The sequence below is a fragment of the Symphalangus syndactylus genome, chromosome 9 (assembly GCF_028878055.3).
Source record: "Symphalangus syndactylus isolate Jambi chromosome 9, NHGRI_mSymSyn1-v2.1_pri, whole genome shotgun sequence".
In the NCBI taxonomy this organism is placed as follows: domain Eukaryota; kingdom Metazoa; phylum Chordata; class Mammalia; order Primates; family Hylobatidae; genus Symphalangus; species Symphalangus syndactylus.
The window spans coordinates 57422172-57444524 of NC_072431.2; the positions used below are offsets into that span (position 1 = coordinate 57422172).

At 48.9% G+C, this 22353-nt stretch overlaps 1 protein-coding gene across 3 annotated transcripts in view; it reads right to left on the minus strand.

Moving 5' to 3' along the window:
- Positions 1-227: 227 nt before the first annotated feature.
- The window catches only part of SMURF1 (SMAD specific E3 ubiquitin protein ligase 1), a 117829-nt gene continuing 95703 nt past the window's right edge, over positions 228-22353 (minus strand). For 2 of the 3 annotated variants that reach the window (XM_055292413.2, XM_055292416.2), the window contains 9 exons: positions 20492-20690; positions 18519-18622; positions 14937-15051; positions 13219-13397; positions 11263-11400; positions 9908-10028; positions 8342-8543; positions 5827-5911; positions 228-3484 (listed from right to left, as the gene is read on the minus strand). In XM_055292413.2, coding sequence (XP_055148388.1) covers positions 3385-3484; positions 5827-5911; positions 8342-8543; positions 9908-10028; positions 11263-11400; positions 13219-13397; positions 14937-15051; positions 18519-18622; positions 20492-20690 — 1243 coding nt within the window. In that variant the 3' untranslated portion in view covers positions 228-3384. The remainder of the gene's footprint in view (positions 3485-5826; positions 5912-8341; positions 8544-9907; positions 10029-11262; positions 11401-13218; positions 13398-14936; positions 15052-18518; positions 18623-20491; positions 20691-22353) is intronic. The other variant, XM_055292417.2, reaches the window with a different exon arrangement.

The window sequence follows — 22353 nt, forward strand, 5'->3', positions numbered from 1 at the left end:
AAGAAATTCTAAATAATTTTCTCAATCCCATGTTTTTGCCTGATTGATAGAGCACTTTCAACCCACCACCATATTGCCATTAGTTTCCCTTACAGTTCTATCTTTAACTCTGTCCTTCCTTGGAAGGCCCTTGCCAGTATTCTTGCTGCCTACACACTTCCTTTCTTGTGGGTTTGCAAAGACACTGGAATCTCATTTCCACACCAAAATAACAGACGCCAAAAATGTAAAGTCGTGAGTTTATTGCATATGTAACAAAATGAACCTGACCTCCTGGGCCCAGCCTGCTGTACAATCACTGTTTGTTTTGTGTTTCCAGCTGGTTCCATAACCATGTTAAATATAACTAGTATTTCATTAAATACTTTTGATTTTGACATAAAACAGAACATTAGTGTACAACTTTCACAAAATAAATCAGCGATAAAAACAGTGGGAAGGATAACAAGGATAGCAGCAATACTTCAAAACGAGACATTACAAAATAAATTAAAAAATACATTATAAAGTGGTTGAGAAACAAAAATAAACACATTTTTAAAATCCATACTATGTTTCGGGAAGGCTGCCGTGCGGCACACACCTGGCTGCAGATGGTGGGTAGGGGGACATTTTCTCTGCAGAAGGCCTTTCCTGACATCTCGGGTTGGGTGACCACCTTAATCTGAATTCGGACGGTAAGTAAGTCTGAACAAGCTCAGGGGTCGAAATTCGATCTGGTGGCAGATTCTCTTTTCAGAACTTGAGAGAGCCCTTTTCCGGTCGCCCCGGGCCTCCCAGGCAGCCTCAGCTCTTCCTACCAAAAGCACTGGCGGAGTGGTGTTAGCTACATCCCTGAGTGTCGGCTGACGGCCGCTGGTGAGGGCAAGCCTGAAAAGCCGGGCCCCTGAAGCATCTGGGCAGAGGGGCAGGGGGCATGGCTGGATCGCCTGGGACCACCGAGAGGGGCAACAGAGAGATCACACGGGAGTGGGCTTCGCACAGACCCAAAGTAGAACAGTCGGGAAGCTTTTACCATTTGCTTTGCCATGTTGAGTTCTTTGGGTTGGTTCAAAAGGACCAAACAAACCATCGTAGAAACTGAAGGTTCTAGGAGTGCAGTGCCACCAACAGGGAGGCCTGTTTGGAAAGAGTGAACCGGAGCTCTGGAAAGGTCTGCGACACTCACACGACAGATGACAAGGCGGCAAACCCACACGCAGGTAGAAGTGGAAAAGCAGAGACGGAGGCTGGGACGGGAACGCATGTGTCCACCGGGGCCACCTGTGGAGGACCCGGGACCCAGCCCTCTGGCTCTGGGCTGAAGCAACACCTGGCACGAGAGGCAGGGCAGCACTGACCAGCATGGGGCTGGCGGTGCAGCTGCTAAGGCTCGCCCCCGACTCCTCCCAACAGCAAAAAGGTAGTTTTAAAGGCGTCAAATGCAACATTCCTGCTTCAAAGTCTTTTAAACCATGAGACCCTGGTTTCCTTCCTAGTTACTGCAGATTTTGGATACCACCACCAGGAAAATTAGGTGGGGCCTCCGACCTCATCCTGGAGGCCGCTTCAGTTCTCGGATGGATGTCTCTTCTGCCTCCCGCGGGTTAGGCTCGTGATAGAGAGTGGGCTGTCTGGGGGAGGTCTGTAGTTTTCACTTCCTCACCTTCAAGAGGAAGATGCAAGGAAAGGCTGGATAGAGCCACTGGGAACGGGCTTCTAGAACACCCTCAGGAAGCATCATGGTGAATGAAACACAGGATGTGCCCCCCTGGGGGGGCAAGGCAGAACTTTTCAAAGAGGCTAAGCCCACCATTTGGCCTGGACTTTTGGAATGGGGGATTAAACTTTCCTCCTGCAGCAAACCTCATTTGGCAGCCCTTCCATTCTAGAACCTCAGCAGCCCAGAAGTTAACAGTGACAAGAAGAACAGATAAAACCATCGTCCACAAGGTCCTTCCCAGGCCATCTCAGACCCACAGTGGGATCCCAGAGACTTCGACAGCAGTGAAATGTCTTGCTCATGAATTACCCTGTACTTGCCCCCACCCCAAACAAAAACAGCAACAAAGAAACCATATAGGAACATTGGCTGCTGCTGCTGTTTTCTGCCCAAGTTCAGCTATTGGAAATCAAGCCACTTTAAGATAAAATACTGTTTGACTTTTGCGCAAACTGGAAATGGTGTCAGAAACTTCGAATCTAGGCTTGCTTCTGGCCTTGCTCATCATACGAAGACATCTGGGCAAGTGAGCCGAGTAGCAATCGTTAGTGTCACCAGCTGCCACTGGGGAAGGGGCCACGTGAGGCAGTGTGGAGTCATCCCACTCTGCAGTCACAGGTTTGCGTCCACACCCTACTTTTTGTAGAACAGTATCTTTGGGTGGATTTACATCATCAAGGTTATCCTTTCACCATTGCTTTTAAGCGAGTTCACACCAAGCCAGCAGCTATGATAACACAATTTTGTTAGTTTAGCTCTCAGCAGTTGCCGCATCATGGTTTACTAATATTTTAAGTGACACAGTCGATGCTCTTCTATGGACAACAGTGGCACAGAGGTCACAGCTTTGGGACTGACCGATTGGCTCTAGGGCTGATTTTGGTCTGCTCTTTTCTACACTCCGTGACATGGTGTTTTCACCGAAAAAAAAGTCAAACTGGACAGAGAGTGCAGCAAAAGGGACCCTTAAAAGATCGTTTTTCTCTATGTAAAACAAAATTTTCAGCCAAGATACCCAGAAAAGAAATATCCTGGGCCTCCAGGAAAAGCTGCTCCAATTCCTTCTCCTTTCAAAGGGGAAACACATTTTGACTCAAGCTTCCTGCTGTGGCAGAATTCCAATAAGCATACATTATATAGTTATTTTTCAGTTGGAAATTGATCCATTACCCAGAACCGGCTGCTGGGATGTGAAATCTGGAATCTGAGCTCTGGTAAGAGATCTAGCAGCTGCTCAAATTGAAAAGGGGCCTCAAGGCTGTTTTGAGATGGAATAGCTGGGATAGCCAACGGTTCCAAACCCTCAATCAGCCACGCCCAGTCCCCTAACTGTGAGTTGATGCTCCCGTAAAGAGCTCAGGGCCGTGAGCCTTATCACCACATGGGTTGCAACCACAGCAGAATATCCTGTGTGACCAAAGCCAAAGGCTAAACCTGGCTGCATTTTATTGGATGGGTGATGGAAGTGGGTGGGAGTACTATGATAAAGGAGGGATATATGGGTGGGAGCCACCAACAAAAGTCCCCCATCCCCCTCCCCCAACAGAAAGGAGAGAGACAACCCTTTCCCCTCAGGTGATCCAGAATTCCAGGGCCTCTGCCAGCTTTGCAGGAGGCACACAGAAGCTGGATGCTTTTGGTCTGGTGGCCATGAGCTAGACTCTGTTGCCTTTGGTTGCTTTTCACTCCACAGCAAACCCGCAGGTCTCCTCCACGGCTGTCAGCAGCTTCTCATAGAGCTTCTCATAGGACTCATATGGTGGAATGTCGATCCGGTTAAAGCTGAAAAAGGACAAAAGAGTGAGAGTCACCATGTGGGCAGTCCAGCCCTAGGACCAACCTCAAGGCCAAGGACAGGCATCGAGAAATGTGTGTGGGAGGGGAGAGGAATGGGGGGTGGGGCAGGGTTGATGATGAGTTCTCCATGTCCCCTGTGTTTTTCTGCTTCTAATACAAAGATTTGTAATTTGTTTTTGCTTTTTGGTAGAGACAGGATCTCGCTAGGTTGCCCAGGCTGCTCTCAAACTTCTGGCCTCAAGTGAACCTCCTGCCTTGGCCTCCCAACGTGCAGGGAGCCACTGGTCCAGTCAACACACGGTAAAGTAAGTCTTGGGCCTTCACAACCAAAACATAACCAAGTTACTATTTACTGCTTCTATCAGGACAAAGCTCTCCACTTGTTTTCTGTTTGTCTGTCTTTGGGAGAAATTCATTTCTGGGAATGCCTCTTTGGCAGCCCCTGTAACCCAGAATGGCTGTCAGGCAACGTCACCACTAACGATGTACTGTGTGTCTGTCTGTTCCTCTGGGACTTGATCTGAGACCAAAACGGGGCAGTCTGGAAAATTCCCTGTAAAAACAAAATAGATCTCAAAACTAATAAGATGACAAATCCTTAAAAAGATGAAATGAATATTCAACTTTTGACTCAATATTTCCAGGGGGAAGCTCATTTCCAGTATTTGTGCAAAGAAAAAGACATCCTTTAAGAAGCTATCATAGCAAACCAAAAAATAAAAAATAGTGACCCAGAGGATGTACGGTGACTTCCTGGCTTTCTAGGGTAAGCAATTAAGGACGGGTTCTGGCTCCACAGAGCCGGGTTCTGGGGCGGGCATTCTTTTTTCTGGAGCTTCAGAGCATACTTTCCACATCCATCTAACTCCAAGCACTAAACTACGAAAGGAAAAAAGCCTTGTGAGTAGGTGTGCAGCCAACATGGTGTGTTCCCGTAATGGATGCCACAGCCATGCTTGGAGCAGGACCTTGGCACCCACCATGGTCCAGGAACAGCTGCATTACCCCATTTCACAGGTGTGGAAAACCAAGTTAGAATACGAAGTCACTTGCCCCAAATCACATGTCAGGGGGTGTCACAGCTAGCATTTGACCCCGCATCCTTGGGTTCCAAGACAGGAACCTTCCATCATCTCACGGGGCATCTCAGCAGCATCTAGAACTGGTTCCCCCAAGGAAACGTGGCTACTCATCTCAATGGATGGTTCCAGGACAAAGAGTGCGCAAATGATTGTATTTTTAAACCATACAGGAAATAATCTACTATGGAGACTCGTTTTTAAGTTAAAATTTAGGAAGAAAACATTTGCAATAGACAAGGTGCGTGTGTCATAAGAAGGATTCCAAGAAGATGGACACCCAGAAATGTCAGATAAAGTGAAGACCAATACATCCAAACTAAAAACTATACAATTTTCCTTACCAACAGGTGTGTGTACATAAGACCTGGCAGAGAGGAAGACTTGAGCCTGCTGGAGTGGTAGCCACACTCCACTGAAACACCAATATTAATTAATTACATGGCTCATAACAAAATTAGTTTCATAAGAGACTCTGACAACCTTGGTGTGGCATGCTGCAAAGTACTTGTCCCATCTGACACAAACACTACTGCCAGTCATTGAGACTTGGCATAAATGAAACAGAGTCCTACAAATCAGAAAACAGCTTTAAAAAATAACATGAGGCCGGGCTTGGTGGCTCACGCCTGTAATTTCAGCACTTCGGGAGGCCGAGGCAGGCGGATCACCTGAGGCCAGGAGTTCCAGACTAGCCTGGCCAACATGGCAAAACCCCGTCTCTACTAAAAATACAAAAATTAGCCGGGCGTGGTGGCGTGCGCCTGTAATCCCAGCTACTTGGGAGGCTGAGGCACGAGAATTGCTTGAACCCAGGAGGCAGAGGTTGCAGTGAGCCGAGATCGTGCCACTGCATTCCAGCCTGGGTGACAAAGCAAGACTGTCTCAAAAACAAAAAACTAAATCAAGAGAAAATCTATATTTAAATTTTAGGTTATATATACTGTAAGATTTATGTTAAGTTTAGCAATAATATTGGCCCTCCTACAGATATTTTTTTACATGGCCAGTAAAGCCGCTCTATACAGTGTTATAATATTGGGGGGAATGTCTCTTGCTTGAGGGCTTCAGAATTGTCATTCAACTCTAGAATTTCTCCTTCTGTGTCAGGTGCTGTGGCTTTTGAGTTTTGATGATGACAAAAATATTTTGGCAGAGACTCCATCTCAAAAAAAAAAAAAAAAAAAGTGAACGTCGGCATCCTCCAGGGCTCCCAGGACGCCGTGACTTCCTGGCCGCGGTGCTTACCAGGTATGGGCCTTCGGAAGGTTGTCTGTGTTTGCGTCTATCAGGTGGATGGTGAACAGCCGGGGCCCTGCCGCGCCTGTAGAACCTTACAAGACAACATTCTAGTTAATGTACTTCAGAGGCACAGCCGTGGCCCGGCCACACAGCCCCCAGGAGCCAGGGCCCTGACCACATTCCCACCCCCACACCCAGGCAGGCTGTCCTGTGAGAGGGCCGTGAGGTTCTCAGGCCCGGTTTTAGGACATGCCTGCAATGGCTATCAAAGTGACAAAATTCAGACACTTTTTTGAGACAGGGTCTCACTCTGTTGCTCAGGCTGGAGTGCAGTGGGGCAGTCTCGGCTCACTGCAACATCTGACTGCTGGGTTCAAGCAATTCTCCTGCCTCAGCCTCCCGAGTAGCTGGGATTACAGGTACACACCACCACGCCTGGCTAATTGTTATATTTTTAGTAGAGATGGGGTTTTGCCATGTTTCCCAGGCTGGTCTGGAACTCCTTGGCCTCACAAAGTGAGTGCTGGTATTACAGGCGTGAGCCACCTCACTCAGCCAAGATTCCAACATTTTAGAATATTGCAGGGGGCAGAGCAAGGACTGCTCAGGCCCCCCTAAAGTGTACCCTGACCATGAGCCTGCTCCACACAGGCTCCCTGAGGGTCAAAGCTATTTGTACCCACCCTCTGGAATAGACGACTTGCCCACCAGTTCTGTAGGACAGGGAGAGGCACCAGGCCCCTTCTTGCTCAGGTCTTTCCAAACTCAGCCCCAAGTGAGCACCAGGCTGGCCAGCAGCCACCACTGCTGCTGCAAAGACGGCTAGCTGGCAGGGCTGCCGGGTGCTGGGAAAGGAGGGCACAGAGGGCACGGGCCTTGGCTCTGCTGCCCCTTGCTCCTGTGTATTCACAGATACTCTTTTCAAGCTGGGCCAAGGTCAGCGGCAGGACAGGAATCCAGGAGCAATGGGGACCAGCAGAGACACCATCTTTATGCTGGGCAGAGGGTCTCAGTGTGCAGCCCCTGGTTCCTGGGGACCTGGGACAGGAAGCTGGCTCCTCCCCCTCACAGGCCACACCCTCCAAGCCCCAGCCTCCTGGGGAGTCAGGACAGGCTGGGTCAGGTGAGGGCCTTCAGAGACCTCCTGCAGGGCCCTGGCCACTCTGCCCGGCCCTACCACCATTCAGTCCCCTCCCACAGCACCAACACTCCCTGTTCTGGACTGTGACCCTGGTCACCTCTGACCCACCTTCTAGACACTTCGGGGATACAGGGCTAAAGTCTATCCAATTATTGGAGGACTAATGAGACCCTTACGACGACAGGGACTATCTCTAAGCAGGAACGTTTAACACATGGACCTGCTGTGGGCAAGACAATGGCGCCATGAGAAAAGCAACTTGGTCAGGAAGCCTGGATTCCTGCCCTGCCTCCCCACTCACACCTCCTGTTTTTTTTTCCTTGGGGGGATAATAAATCCCATGACCTCAGTGAGGCTCGGCTTCCTCATCCATGGAATGGGGCTAATAATCCCCATCAGCCAGGCTCTCTGGGTTGTTGGGAGAACTGAATGAGACAGGCTTTGTAAATAACAGGGAGCAGCTGTCATGGTCAGGATGGTCAAGCAGACAGAGGCTCCCAGATACGAGCGGGGCTCAGCCTCAAACCCCTTTTTATTCATGCTGGGCCTCCAGCAGCAAATCCATACGCAGAGGTCACAATGGAAAAGATGCAGGTGCCCTGATGGCCAAAGCCGACTGAAATGGAATTAACCTCCTTTACTTAGCGAGGCAGGGGAAATATTCTGTGTTCACTGTGTCTGTGTGTCTACCAGCATTTACAGTCCAATCAGCTAAATTTCAGTACGGTGACACCCCTCACCTCACTCCTTCCAGCAACATCCCCTCCAGACCCTAAGTGTAAAAGATGAGACATTAGGCCGCCTGCCCTACAGGCAGATGGGCACCTTCCCCACAGAATTCCACCCCACTTCCAGCGACCTCAGTGGCTTAAACAGAGCGAGCATGACATCATCTTTTGGTGTGGTTTGTGGCTAAACGGGTTCATGTGCAGCTCCAAGCTTTGGAGCCACTGAGACTGGGGGCGGTTCCCCCATAGCTCCCTCCCCAGGATCTTGGCTAAGCTGGCCTCACAGACACTCTGAAGGCCCCTGCTGGCCAGATCCTCTTGGCTTTTTGGAAGCAGTGAGGAAGGGGAATCCACGTGCCCTGGAGTGGCTCCACAGTCTTTGCTCAGCGGGGCCCCACACCTGCTCACACATGGCCCCTGCCAGGTAACCAGCTCTGCAGGGCAGAGCATTAGCTACTGGAGAACATTCCTTATGCCATTTTCTAGCACACATCTCAGAAAAACGTCCCAGCCATCGCTTCTCGGCCTTTTGGCTAAGATCAAGTGTAGAAAAACGTCCCAGCCACCTTCCAGCTCTTCCTGCCCACAGCCTAGTACACAACACAGCCCGCATAGACGCGTCATCGAATAGCCCCGCCTCCACGTCAGTCACCTTGCAAAGCCTTGAAGCCTTGGAGCGGGACTCGCGTGGACCCAGTCACAAACTGCAGGAGCCTGGCCCTCCTTTCTTCATCGAACGTCTCCACCGCTTGCCAGAACCACCGCACGATGTTGCTGTCGGCCACACAGTGCTTCAGCCGCGTGTTCGACTTCCAGTCGTTCAAGTCTATTTTATCCAGGCCGCCTATGATCAGCTGAGGAGGTGCAGAAAGGTGAGTTACTTCCAAAATGTATAAACCCACGTCAGGACGCGCTTCCTAGGTACCCGACACACCACAGTGAAAAGTCAGTTCCCAAGCAAAGCAGCAGCTGTGTCTAAATAAACCAGGCAGACGTTGAGACGGGAAGAAAGCTACAAACAGGAGGCCTGTGGCACATGCTTCCGTCCACCTCCTCCAGGCGGGTCTCCAACCCCAAGGACCGCAGTGCACAGCTGTTGATGGGATGTTATCGTATAACTAAAGTGGGGTTTTTGCTCTGCATCAATGAGGAGTATCAAAGAACCAGCCGGTGACACTGAACAGAGCTAACCATGAATAAAGGCATGTCCCAGGGTCTCTCCAGGACACTCAAGGACATGTGGAGTTTCAAGTCTGAAGAGAGGAGAATTCAGCAAGAGTTACGTGGGACTGGGGCCGATGGGGCGTGTTTCTGCAACTGGCTTAAAAAGTTCACCCCCTGCTGGGTGCAGTGGCTCACGCCTGTAGTCCCAGCACTTTGTGGAGGCCGAAGTTGGACAGATCACTTGAGCCCAGGAGTTCCAAAACCAGCCTGGGCAACATGGCAAAACCCCGTCTCTACAACAAATGCAAAAATTAGCCAGGCATGGTGATATGCACCTGTAGCCTCAGCTACTCAGGAGGCTGAGGTGGGAGGATGGCTTCAGCCTGGGAGGTCGAGGCTGTGGTGAGCCATGATTGCACCACTGCACTCCAGCCTGGGCAACAGAGCGAGACTCTGTCTCAAAAAAAAAAAAAAAAACAAAAACAAAAGTTCACCCCAGAACTACTGCTCCATCCAAGCTCTTGGCTCCCAAGCTCTCCTCACTGGCAGCAGAAAGACTTGGAGAACAATCTACAAGGCTTGAGCTATTTGGCACCAGAGATGAATAAGGGCTGAATCACCGTGTTCAAGTGCATGCAGTATGACTAGATAAGACAGTAGCCCCTTGTTCCTAGTTTAGGAACAGCCGAATAAAAAGCAGTAAGATACTGTTGTGGGAGAACCTGGTTCTCCCAAGACAGGAGAGGGCTATGCAATCTCCCCTGCTAGAGATCTTGAAAACAAGGGAAGCCACAGCCACCTAGAACAGTTTCCCAGGAATTAGTCAGATTTCCGACCGCCAAGCAGACATCTCGCCGGTTACCAACTGGCATGAACACCCTGTACTCCCCACTCTTGCTCCAGCCCTGGCTCTAGTCTGGGAACGCCAACAGCTCCTAGGCTTACTAGAAAACGGCACACGCTGCCCCCTGCAGCAAGGATTTAAAACAGGCAGACGCCAGCCACAAGGGAGCCCCTGAACGCCCTGGGTCGACTCCACACGGCAGGCACATACCTCCAGTTCCTTCTGGTCAAAAGGCTTCAGCAGATGTTGAGGGATAAGCTCATTGAACCCCTTCTGCAGAGCTAAGAACTGGGCTTCAATTCCTCTCATAAACCTCCAGTTTACATACAACCTGGAAGAAAAACTCACAAGTTGGATGCAACACCAAGTGGATTTTCCGCCATGGGCAGGTTTTTTTTGGAGACAGGGTCTCACTCTGTCACCCAGGCTGGAGTGCAATGGCTCAATCTCAGCTCACTGCAACCTCTGCCTCCTGGGTTCAAGCAATTCTTCTGCCTCACCCTCCCCAGTAGCTAGGATTACAGGCACCTACCACCACACCTGGCTAATTTTTGTATTTTTAGTAGAGATGGGGTTTCACCATGTTGGCCAGGCTGGTCTCAAGCTCCTGACCTCAGGTGATCCGCCCGCCTCGGTCTCCCAAAGTGTTGGGATTCCAGGCGTGAGCCACCGCACCCGACCGGTGAGCAGGTTCTGATATCGCAGTCTGACAAACATGGGAACACACTGGGGGGCCCCCGGGATCTCTTCAAGACAGACAAACACACCACCAGCTAGTAGTACCAAACCTTGGCATCACGTTAAAAATGACTCAGCATGTGCCCTGATTCATTCCGACTCGCTCCTGAAAACAGGAGGATTGAACCTGATCTGTCATATCAATTGCTGCAATTTGAAAGCATGTTCTGGCCAGGCATGGTGGCTCATGCCTGCAATCCCAGCCCCTTGGGAGGCGGAGGCAAGAGGATTGCTTGAGGCCAGGGGTTCGAGACCAGCCTGGCAACATAGCAAGACCCTGTAAAAATTTAAAAACTTTTTAAATGTGTAAAAGTACATTTGAAAGTACAGCACAGGACAGCGTGGCACACAGACGTGCCCACATAGTTCTCAGCTGCGAGTGCCTAGGCCTGAACACAGATTTGCCTCAAGTTAGGGGTGGAAAAAAACTGAGAGGGTGGCTTCCTTGGACTGAGCACGAGAGACCCTGCAAGCTGCTGCTCTCTCCTTTGCCCCCCAACCTTTGCACCCAGAATTAGGTGGTCACTGAAAAGTCTTTCCCCACATGGGCTCTGTCCCTCAGGCCAGGCCTGGCCCCATCCGAGCCCCTCCAAGCAGATCCCTGATGCTGCTGCTGAGCTGTTGGTTTCTGAAAGTCGCCTCTGTTCATGTGATCTGATCACATGCGCCAGCCATCAGAGACACGCAGGCCTCACACAGCAAAGGAGCTATAGCAACTAAACGCAGGCTCAGCCACGCCCCAGGCACCCGGCCGTCCCCCACAGGTGGCATTACCGGAGGCTCAGCCGTGCCCCAGGCACCCAGCCATCCCCCACAGGTGGCATTACCGGACATATTCTTTCTTGTTCTCTTCTGTGACCGGCACATTTCTGCCATTGGGTTTCAGTTCATGCTGAAGGATCCGCCCAAAGGCGTTGTGTTCCACGCAGAAGGTGTGGTCCAGTACAGGTGTGATGTCGTTCTCTCTGTTGAAATAAGACAGAAGGATGTAGGTTAGAGCTCTGCCACCATGCAGGGCTGTCAGGTAGACAGCAAACATTTATGACTGCCAGACCCGGGGCTGCAAGAGAGGACAGCCTCGGGCGGACATAGAACCTGCGTGGGGGTGGCACAGCAACAGGTGCTGGAGGACGCGGAGACCACAGCTCTGTTGCCAGATGTCCCGGCTCCTGGCTTCCACAGTCATAGGAGGCGGGCAGCAGGTTGCTGTATCATCCTGTGATTTCAGGAGACCACAACCCAGCTGCTTTTGTAAGCAGTGTGGGAGTCAAAAGGCAGGAATGTGAAGAGGTACCAGGGTCAAAGGGAAATTGACCTGGAGATGAAGCTACACCAAGAAAATGCCGTGCCCGGCCGGGCGCAGCGGCTTACACCTGTAATCCCGGCACTTTGGGAGGCCAAGGCGGGCGGATCACGAGGTCAGGAGATTGAGACCAGCCTGGCCAACATGGTGAAACCCCATCTCTACTAAAAATACAAAAAATTAGCCAGGTGTGGTGGCGTGTGCCTGTAGTCCCAGCTACTCGGGAGGCTGAGGCAGGAGAATCGCTTGAACCTGGGAGGTGGAGGTTGCAGTGAGCCGAGATCGAGCCACTGCACTCCAGCCTGGGCGACAGAGCAAGACTCCATCTCAAAAAAAAAAAAAAAATACTGTTCCTCCCTTAGAGGCAGTCTTTCCAAACACATCAGTTCAAACACAAAAGTACTCGAAAGTGAAAACTAGCTCTTGAGTCTGCCATCGTTCTTGAGCCTAGGCACAGTGGAAGATTTTTTCTTTTTTCTTTTTTTGAGACAGAGACTCACTCTGTCATCCAGGCTGGAGTGCAGTGGTGTGATCTCAGCTCACTGCAACCTCTGCCTCCTGGGTTGAAGCAATTTTCCTGCCTCAGCCTCCCGAGTAGCTGGGATTACAGGCACGTGCCACACCTGGCTTTTTAAAATTTTTTTATTTTTAGTAGGGACGGGATTTCACCATGTTGGCCAGGTTGGTCTCAAACTCCAACCTTTGACCTCAAGTGAAAAGAGCAAGTGATCTGCCCACCTCGGCTTCCCAAAGTGCTGGGATAATAGGCATGAGCCACCACGCCCAGCTGAGTGGAAGATTTTCTACCTGATCCCCAGAGTCCCCTCTTCAAGTTGGAACACGTGACACATGGGACACAACCAGGAGGCCCCGACTCCGAGTCACCCACATTCCCTCCGTCTGCCAGAGCCTGATCTTTTGTCCCCGTGAAATCTGCAAGGACCCTTGACAGTCACGGTTCATCTTGTCACTGCCTGCTGCTCTTAACAGAGTGTTTAGAGTAATTCTAAAGCAGAGGTAACTAAATGTTCATTTTGTTTTGATACTTGCTTGGCCCCTGTGTAGGTTAACTGGAGACACTCTGAGTGTCACACACACCCCACACCGGGCCTGGGGAGTGGCCTGTTAACATCTGTGATCGCACCTTCATCATTCAAGGAAACAAAAGAAACTAGTCCATGAAGAGAAACCTGCCCAATATCACGAGGAAAATAAGTGAACTGAGTATTTTTTTTGCAGTAACGGGGTCTCACTATGTTGCCCAGGCTGGTCTCTAACTCCTAGGCTGAAGTGATCTGCCCGCCTTGGCCTCCCAAATAATCTCCTTTTTTGTTTCTGGTTATAATACAATGGCTTCACACGATCCCCAAAATACACACACACACACACACACACACACACACACACGCTTGCATGCATGCATACAATAGATGTGGTGGTGGGCCCTAAGCCAGGTGACCGGCTGTCAGTCAATACTTACAGGATCCACACCAAGCTCTTATGCAGCTCCGGGTCCACGGATTCCAGATCTGAGAGCTGGATGGGCTTCCCCAGCAGCTGCTTATAGAAGGGCACTGTGAACCCCCCGTTGATATAGTGTCCATGGAACACAGCCAGCCCCATGATCCGCCCCACGAAATGGAAATAAGACAAGTGGTCCTGTAGGGGGCACCAGAGAACATGAATTTGTCAGCACGATGCCGGCCAATGTGGGAATCTCGTGCTGTCCCCAAGCTTCTTGGGAAAAGTGTCCCAGAGGCAACCAGACCTACTGACTCAGGGACTCACAGGCCCCACTCCTGAACAAGTGAAAGAAGGCTGCTTGTGTAGCAGAAATTTGCCTAGATTCGCTGGACAACGTTTTGTATGCTCTCAGGGCCAACACCTCCTCAGAAGGGCCATATAACTGGCAGAAGAGCCCCGTGTTCAGCAATGACTGAGAATTTCACCTTGGTGATAACAGAGAATCAAACCATGCCCAGGGCCTTGCCGCTGCAGGGCCTCGGCACCATGCTGGACGCACCCTGCGCTCCCTCCCACTGCACAAGAAAGAAAAGGGCAAGTTCCCTTCCTCCTCCACCACCCCTCCCTCGATCCAGAACGAAAGGAAGAGAGGGAAAGAGAGGGAGGGAGGGAAGAAATGCTAAGGGGGAAAACAAGACCACAGGAAAATATGTATGAATAAGCCAAGTCAAATAACAATTCTAGGCCGGGCATGGTTGCTCACACCTGTAATCCCAACACTTTGAGGCAGGCAGATCACCTGAGGTCAGGAGTTCGAGACCAGCCTGGCCAACATGGCAAAACCCCGTCTCTACTAAAAATACAAAAACTAGCCGGGTGTGGTGGCAGGGGTCTGTAATCCCAGCTACTTGGGAGGCTGAGGCGGGAGAATCACTTGAACCTGGGAGGCAGAGGTTGCAGTGAGCAGAGATCATGCCACTGCACTGCAGCCTGGGGGACACAGTGAGACTCTCTCAAAAAAAACAAAAAAAAGAACCATCCTAGAACCAGAGCCGTTCTGATCTTAACTCAGGAACCACACGTCTCTACTTTCAGGTTTGAATTATGTTCACCTCAAAAAATGATCAAAACTCTGCTTCCATGTTGGTAAAAGGTTCTTCCACATTTGAATGCACAAGTGGAGCCTGTCCCGACTTCGCCTCAGTGGCCTGTGCAGGACGCTGGTGAAGGCCGTGGTGCCACAGGAGGAGTCCCCTGCTGGCCGGCTGTGTACCCTCGGGCTGGGCGTGCAAACACCGCACTGACTTCCTCATCTCTAAAACCAGCACGCTAAGGGTGGCAGCATTTGTGGCTTAAAAAGCTAGTTCTAGAAAGATTCCAGCTTTGACTGGGAGGAGGCTGGACTTCGGAACCCACTCCTTAGAATGACACCATTAACACATACGATCATCATACCAGAGTTCCCTCAAATGATCATAAAGTGTGAGTGTACGAACAGCTCAGTTTCACCCTTCATCTCCTTCAACACAACACACCCAGTGATCACAATCTCTGAAAATACAGGATTGAAATCATCCATCTTAATTCAGTTTTCACTTTACCTCTCCATGTTTTGCTTACCGCTGTCTTTGATTAAGTCTACAACAAATAGACCAAGAACTGAGAATGAAACTGAAAATCCATCTCAAAAATTCTCCAACTCAATTCCCTACCTCTTTGTTCATTCATACTTACGGGGTTGATTGAAGAATCCGGATTTATTTGCAACATGTAAATATTGTCCGTAGAATACTGGAAGAGCCCGTAATAAGGATTCAACATTTCATGGCACAGCAAATAAAGCCACTCCCTGGGAGCAAACAACAAAAATGCATTTGATCCGCGCTAAAATTTCTACATTTTTTTTTTCCCTGAGATGGAGTCTCGCTCTGTCGCCCGGGCTGGAGTGCAATGGCACGATCTTGGCTCACTGTAACCTCTGCCTTCCGGGTCCAAGTGATTTTCCTGCCTCCCTAGTAACTGGGACTACAGGCACGCGCCACCAGGCCCGGCTGATTTCTGTATTTTTTAGTAGAGATGAGGTTTCACCATGTTGGCCAGGGTGGTCTCAAACTCCTGAACCTCAAATAATCCACCCACCTTGGCCTCCCAAAGTGCCAGGATTACAGGCGTGAGCCACCATGCCCAGCCTAAGTTATTATTTTCTGTATTTCTTTATAATGTTTGCATCATTTCATTATTTTAAAAACCCCAAAGTTAAAAACAGTCAAGCCAAAAAAAAAAAGAGACACTTTAAATAGAAATTGTATGGTTCAGTGGCTACACTCGGGTTGCGTGAAGCCCAGCTAGTGGGGGGGACCCTTAGACAGACACCTGTGGCAGATCTACAAAGAGTCTTTTATTCATTCTACTCAAAACTCCTTTTCAACGGATCACATTAAGATAGCAGCTCCAAATTTTATTCTGGAATTTCTTACTTTTTCAAACAGAAATGAGAGAGAATAGGGAAGGACAGACACAAATGCAGATAATCTGTCCAAGAAAAGCGTGAGAATACACAAAAAATATCAGACAAAAACAGTTCTGTATTGTACTCAAAAGAACAGAAAGGAACTGCCAGAAGAGATGAGCCTCCGAATCCTATAAAGTCTCTTTACTACAAAGGCAACATTGCTGAATTTGAATTCATCCCAAGTTTTGGAGTTTCGATTTAGGAAGAACCTTTTTTGAAAAAGACAAAGACCTCCAATTGTCTAGACAGGAAGTGATTAAAATACAAGCAACCATTCTGACAGAGCCATGGACAGCGTAAAGATACAATCAGCTCTGTTCTGGAAGTGGTAAGGGAAGCAATAACTAAACAGGCCAGAAAGGGAGGCTACAGAAAGGACTTCAGGACTAAATACTGGGGAGATAAGTGTAGCCTGACTCCCACGGATCGGATAATGAACACACACCTGCACATGTGTAATACACATGCAACTGAAGTCTCTCCACCGCTCTCTCAGATAAGCATGATCCCATTAGGAGGAAGACTCCAGTGGTGAAATAACACTACAAGACCAAACTGGAGGTGGCAGAGCAGAGATTCCCAACTCTTTCCACTACAGCATCATGTAAGTCAAGGGAAATTCACAAAGACCCATCTCCACGCAGAAGACTGGACGACTACGGAAAACGCAGAAGGAATGTAACTCCTACCAGACCAAACCAGGGAGTCCGACAGCTGAGTAACGAGCATTTCAAAACGACCAAAGACAGAAAATGCGCGAAGACAAAAAGTAAAATTCATTCATTTGGCACATATTTACGGAGACAAGTGTTCTGCTGTGTGTTAGGTGCTGTTCTAGGAACCGGGGATCAGCTGTGATCAAGACGAGGTTCCTGACTGTGTGCAGTTTGAGTCTCTTGGAAGATGCAGACAAAAAAGAGAAACATCACACCACACAACCATGCGGTGCTCACAGCATGACAAGGGAGGACGCCAAGAAAGGGGAAGCTATGGGACGCCCAGGACAATGGACCTCACCCAGGGAAGGAGTGAAGTCTCAGGACGACCGCCGCACAGAGGAATGAGAGAATCGCCATCAGACTGCACAGAGGCCTCGCGGGAGACACGGGGGGCTGTCAGAAGGTTTGATGGGTAACCATCCTGGAGGACTCGAAGTTCAAGGGGCAGTAGAGACAATGAAAGCTACTGGGGAGGGAAGCCAAGGCGGGAGGATCACCTGAGGTCAGTAGTTCAACACCCACCCGGCCACCATGGTGAAACCCCGTCTCTACTAAAAATACAAAAATTAGCTGGACATGGTGACTCGCACCTGTAATCCCAGCTACTCAGGGGGCTGAGGCATGAGAATCACTTGAACCTGGGAGACGGAGGTAGGAGTGAGCCGAGATCCAGCCAGTGGACTCCAGCCTGGGCCATAGAGTGAGACTCTGTCTCCAGAAAAAAAGGGAAGAAGAAATTCTTGGAAAAATTAGAATTTGTTCCAAAAAGTTAAATTCTAGAATACTATTTAACCCCTTAATGGACAATATTTTCATTCATAATAATATAAACCATATAAACTTTCATCCCTTTACAAATAATTGGTAGACAAGCATAGGAGACTGACCAAATTTTGGTTACAGAAGAGAATGTAAATCTTAACCTTACAATATAAAAGTAATATTACAGATGACAGAATTTAAGAGGCAAAAGGAATGCTGAAGAGAAAGTTATAAGTATGAATATCCTGTTCTTATGCAAATGAGAGGTCCAGAGGTCATGTCTCTAGTTGATAAATCAAAAAAATAAAGGTGAAAGCACAGTTACAAATGACGGAAGAACTAAAAAGATCCATATTACTAAATTGAACATGAGAGTAACGAGAATCAGTCTATCTTATGTACATGCCCATAAATCATTAAATCTGGAAATAAGATACCTATTCAAAGAAAGAGCTAAAAGAGTTAAGAAGCAGTTGTCTTAGCCAAGCACAGTGGTTCACACCTGCAATCTCAGCACTTTGGGAGGTCAAGATGGGAGGGTGGCTTGAGCCCAGGAGTTTGAGACCAGCCTGGGCAACATAGTAAGACCTCATCTCTACAAAAAACTTTGTACAAATTAGCCCAGGCGTGGTGGCACACACCTGTCATTCCAGCTACTTGGGAGGCTGAGGTGGGAGGCTTGCTTGAGCTCAGGAGGGCGAGGCTGCAGTAAGCTATGACTGTGCCACTGCACTCCAGCCTGGGCGACAGAGCAAGACCCCATCTCAAAAAAGACCAAAAAACAACAATTGTCTTGAAGGTGAAAAGAAGCAGGACATGAAATAGCAGCTTTTCATCACTCTATTCTGTTTTATTATATCATTTTCTTGAATTATTTTGACCAAAATTTCAACATTTTACAAAATTCCTTTGACGCAGATGCAATTTACATGCACAAATGCAATCCCTGCCCTGCTCCCTGCAGCATATACTCTCAGAGGAGGGCAAGGCCACCTCCTGTATTAAATTTCAGGAGCATGTTCCTCATGTTTCAAAAGAAGAGAGTGAATTTAAAAGTTTAATTCTAGCTTTACAAGAAGTCAGTTAGTGGTGACGATCACGGATATTCTGGTAGTTACGGCAAGAGGCTGGCACGAGCATGCTCGGAGGAATTCCTATTCTCAGCAGGGTGGCTGAAGCCAGCGCATGATGGCCCGACTGCTCCAAGGAGACATCAGCCCTGCCCAGGAGTGCTTGGTGATGAGCACTGGAGAAGAGCAAATGACTTCTCTTGAAAAGACTGAGATCCACGCAGCAGAGAAGGTGAAGGAACTAGCAACTCACCTGGCCACGCCACCATAATCCAAACCTTCTTCCCCACGGAATTTCACCATCAGCCGTTTTTTCAAGTCTTTCGGTCGCATCTTCATTATCTGGCGGTAAGACTCCTGAATAGCAACATCACAGTTTCAGAGAGAAGAACATTTCTTACTCTTAAAGTTATAAAAGGTTATTGATAGTGGAGCCTGGTTAAGAATACACATCCATTCCAATTCAAGTTTTATCTGGCTCCTAATCAGAATGTTTCTTTGGCATCTAGTATATTCCATCATCTTTTTTCTCAGTTTCTCCCTCTGAGACAACAACAAAACAAACACAATGCCAGGAAACACTAACCTTCAGGGAAACACGTGTCTGTTTTCAGTGAATCACCAAGGACTTAACGACAAATCTCACTAGGATTGATTCTTCTCTGTATAAGTTAATTTCAGTGCACACTATAAACAACTTATGCATTGCAACCAAAATCAAGACATTAGAAAGTCTGAATGCTAAGAGATTTCTGAGCCTGTTTTTATATCTAAAGTGAAAAATCACATTTGATTTCCCACTAAGTCAAAAAGCAAAAAGATTTTAAGTTTTTAAGTAAGACGTAAGGTGGCTTAAGTACAGCACAGAACACATGTGATCAGCCTGCTCTTCCCTCAGACTCAGCACTTGAAGCAGAAGCCGCTACATGTTTTTAGATGTAGATTCAGTAACAAGGCACTTAAGAAATTTTTCATGCTTTAAATTTAACGCAATTCAAACTCCAGCAACCCAGCCGGGCGCGGTGGCTCCGCCTGTAATCCCAGTATTTTGGGAGGCCAAAGTGGGCGGATCACTTGAGGTCAGGAGTTCAAGACCAGCCTGGCCAACATGGTGAAACCCCTGTCTCTACTAAAAATACAAAAAATTAGCTGGGCCTGGTGGCGGGCGCCTGTAATCCCAGCTACGCGGGAGGCTGAGGCAGGAGAATCGCTTGCAACTGGGAGTCAGAGGTTGCAGTGAGCTGAGATCATGCCGCTGCACTCCAGCCTGGGCAACAGTGCGAGACTCCGTCTCAAAAAAAAAAAAAAAACAAACAAATAAACTCTGGCAACCGGAGAGGGAAAGAGGAAGCGAGCTGGTAGTGAAGTCAGTACTTCAGCGCTTTTCTAGCCCTGCAACAAGGGCAGACATGCAGCAGGCAGGGCTGGGCACTGTGGCCAAGCTGCCCATCCAACACCCAGGCCCAGCCCAGCCCTCACAGAGGGGAAGGCGCTCAGCTCCCTCGCCCCCCAGTGCTCCCTTAGCGCTGTCACCCAGGGAGAATCTGTGCCCAGTCTCCTTTGATCATTTCTGACTGTCTCCACAAAGGAGGGCAGGAAATGGCCCAAATGCCATGGAGATTTTCCTGTATGGTCGGCTTTCTTGGGAAAAGGGCCTCGTCTGTTTAGGGACCTGCTCCTGTGTGTAAGGGACAGAGCCTGTCCCAAGAGCCACCTGCTCCTCGCCAATTTCCACAGGAGAAGCAGGACGGCCCCCAGCCCCTGAGCTGCCCTGAGAAGGACAGCCCTCAGATGACATCTCACACAAGAAGAGAGGAGGGAGACTGCCTGGCTCTGGGGAAAGCGCAGATTGCAGATTGCAGGAATATTTAACCCGCATCATGTAGACAAGGCGGTTCCCACTATTTTTTAGTGCTAGTTTCTGTATACTAGGTGAAAACCTAGAGGTGAAACTATTTAGTTTTTCCATTTTTACCATGAGAGGAAATGAATACCATTCCCTCCCTCTACACAGGCTGTGGTCCTGACAAACTCTGCACTTCCCTTAGTAATAAAATCAATACCTCAAATACCAAACAGAAAGAAGGGTTCCCTGAAATGCAGACATCACCCACAAAGCAGTTCATCTAAAGCAGCCCTTAAAAACAAACACATTTGAGATTCCTTTGTCCGAATTGCCTTATTTGTTTCTGAACAGGGTCTGGGCAGTGGCCCTGAACTGTCTACCTCGAAGATTTCTTCTCTGGACACTTCAATGCGGCAGTGACCAGCTTGGGGCTGCTGAAGCGACAGTTCGTGTCTGAGGACTTTCAGCTTCTGGACTAGATCTCTTTCATATCTCTGGGCAGGAAGCTCCTCGTCCTCCAGAGAGCCCTCGCTGGGCAGTGGCAGCGGCTGGCTGGGCTCCTTGAGTTGGCACTGGTGACTTGAGAAGAAGAGACGCAGAAAGTCACTCTGAAGCCCCGGCCAGGGGAGCTGCAAGCACCCACGTACACGACAGGGTCGGAGGAGAGAGCTAGCTGCACGCAACTTCAGGGAGAATTTGTTTCCCTGATGACATAACCATGTACCTAGCTAGCTGTGTCAAAGTTGCTGATGGCCACATTAGCCTAAATATAGGTCTACAGTACAATAAAGGAGGTACCCCAGGCCGGGCGTGGTGGCTCAAGCCTGTAATCCCAGCACTTTGGGAGGCCAAGGCAGGTGGATCACCTGAGGTCAGGAGTTCGAGACCAGCCTGACCAACATGGTGAAACCCCGTCTCTACTAAAAATACAAAATTAGCCAGGTGTGGTGGCGGGCACCTATAATCCCAGCTACTCAGGAGGCTGAGACAGGAAAATCACTTGAACCTGGGAGGCAGAGGTTGCAGTGAGCTGAGATTGCGCCATTGCCCTCCAGCCTGGCGACAGAGCAAGACTCTGTCTCAAAAAAAAAAAGGAGTACCCCAATTCCAAGCAACCACTTATCTCGCACATTACTACTACAAATAAAAATGGAAATGGCTGTCATTTATTATGCATCTATTACGCACCCATGAGATGGACCAAAGCATCATCAGATGCACCTTGGCAGTTAGAATGAAATGGAGATGATGGGAAAAAATTTTAAAGGAGGTAACAGTGGAGAGCTCAAATGAAATCTAATGATAGGCACAACAGCAGACCACTCGAGTGAAATCTCATGAAAACCGTCCCTCATTTTTGCCGCCAAGAGATTTCTACACCTGCTCATTGAGAACAAAATTTCAGTAAAAGGAGTAGGATTAGTATGGTGACAAAGTGGCATTTGTCCTGTTCAAGTTTTGCCACTGAGACACAGAGCTGTCGGTTACAAGAGCTATGTCGGGGGCAGGCGCAGTGGCTCATGCCTATAATCCCAGCACTTTGGGAGGCCGAGGCAGGCGGATCACCCAAAGTCAGGAATTTGGGACCAGCCTGGCCAACATGGCAAAATCTCGTCTCTACTAAAAATACAATAATTAGCCGGGTGTGGTGGTGGGCGCCTGTAATCCCAGCTACTCAGGAGGCTGAGGCAGGAGAATCGCTTGAACCAGGGAGGCGGAGGTTGCAATGAGCCAAGATCGTGCCACTGCACTCCAGCCTGGGCGACAGAGTGGGACTCTATCTCAAAAACAAAAACAAAAACAAACAAAAAAAAAGAGCTATGTGGAATGTTTGGCTCTGAGAACACGACAGGCCTGGAACACTAAATATGGGATCCAAGATAATTCCCAGTTCCAAGGTATCCAGTTCCCCACCGTGCAGGCACTAGGGAGACAGCACCTATCTCTACTTCTCAACCTAAGGGCCACATGTCTCATGAGAGCGTGGCGTGCAGAAGCTTCCTTCATGAAGCTACCTACGACTGCCATCTCAGTAAATTTTATTTAGGCTGCAAGTAAGAAAAGGGTAGTAACAAAGGGCTTCAGTGCTCTTCACAGCTAATTTAAGAGTTTAAAATATGCAATTATCCACCAGATATTTAACATCATTTTGACCACACTTATTATCCAACCAGCAAGGCAGTCGATAAATTCACAAAAATACCAGTCCAAGAAAGTATTCGATTATCAATGAAAGAGGTCA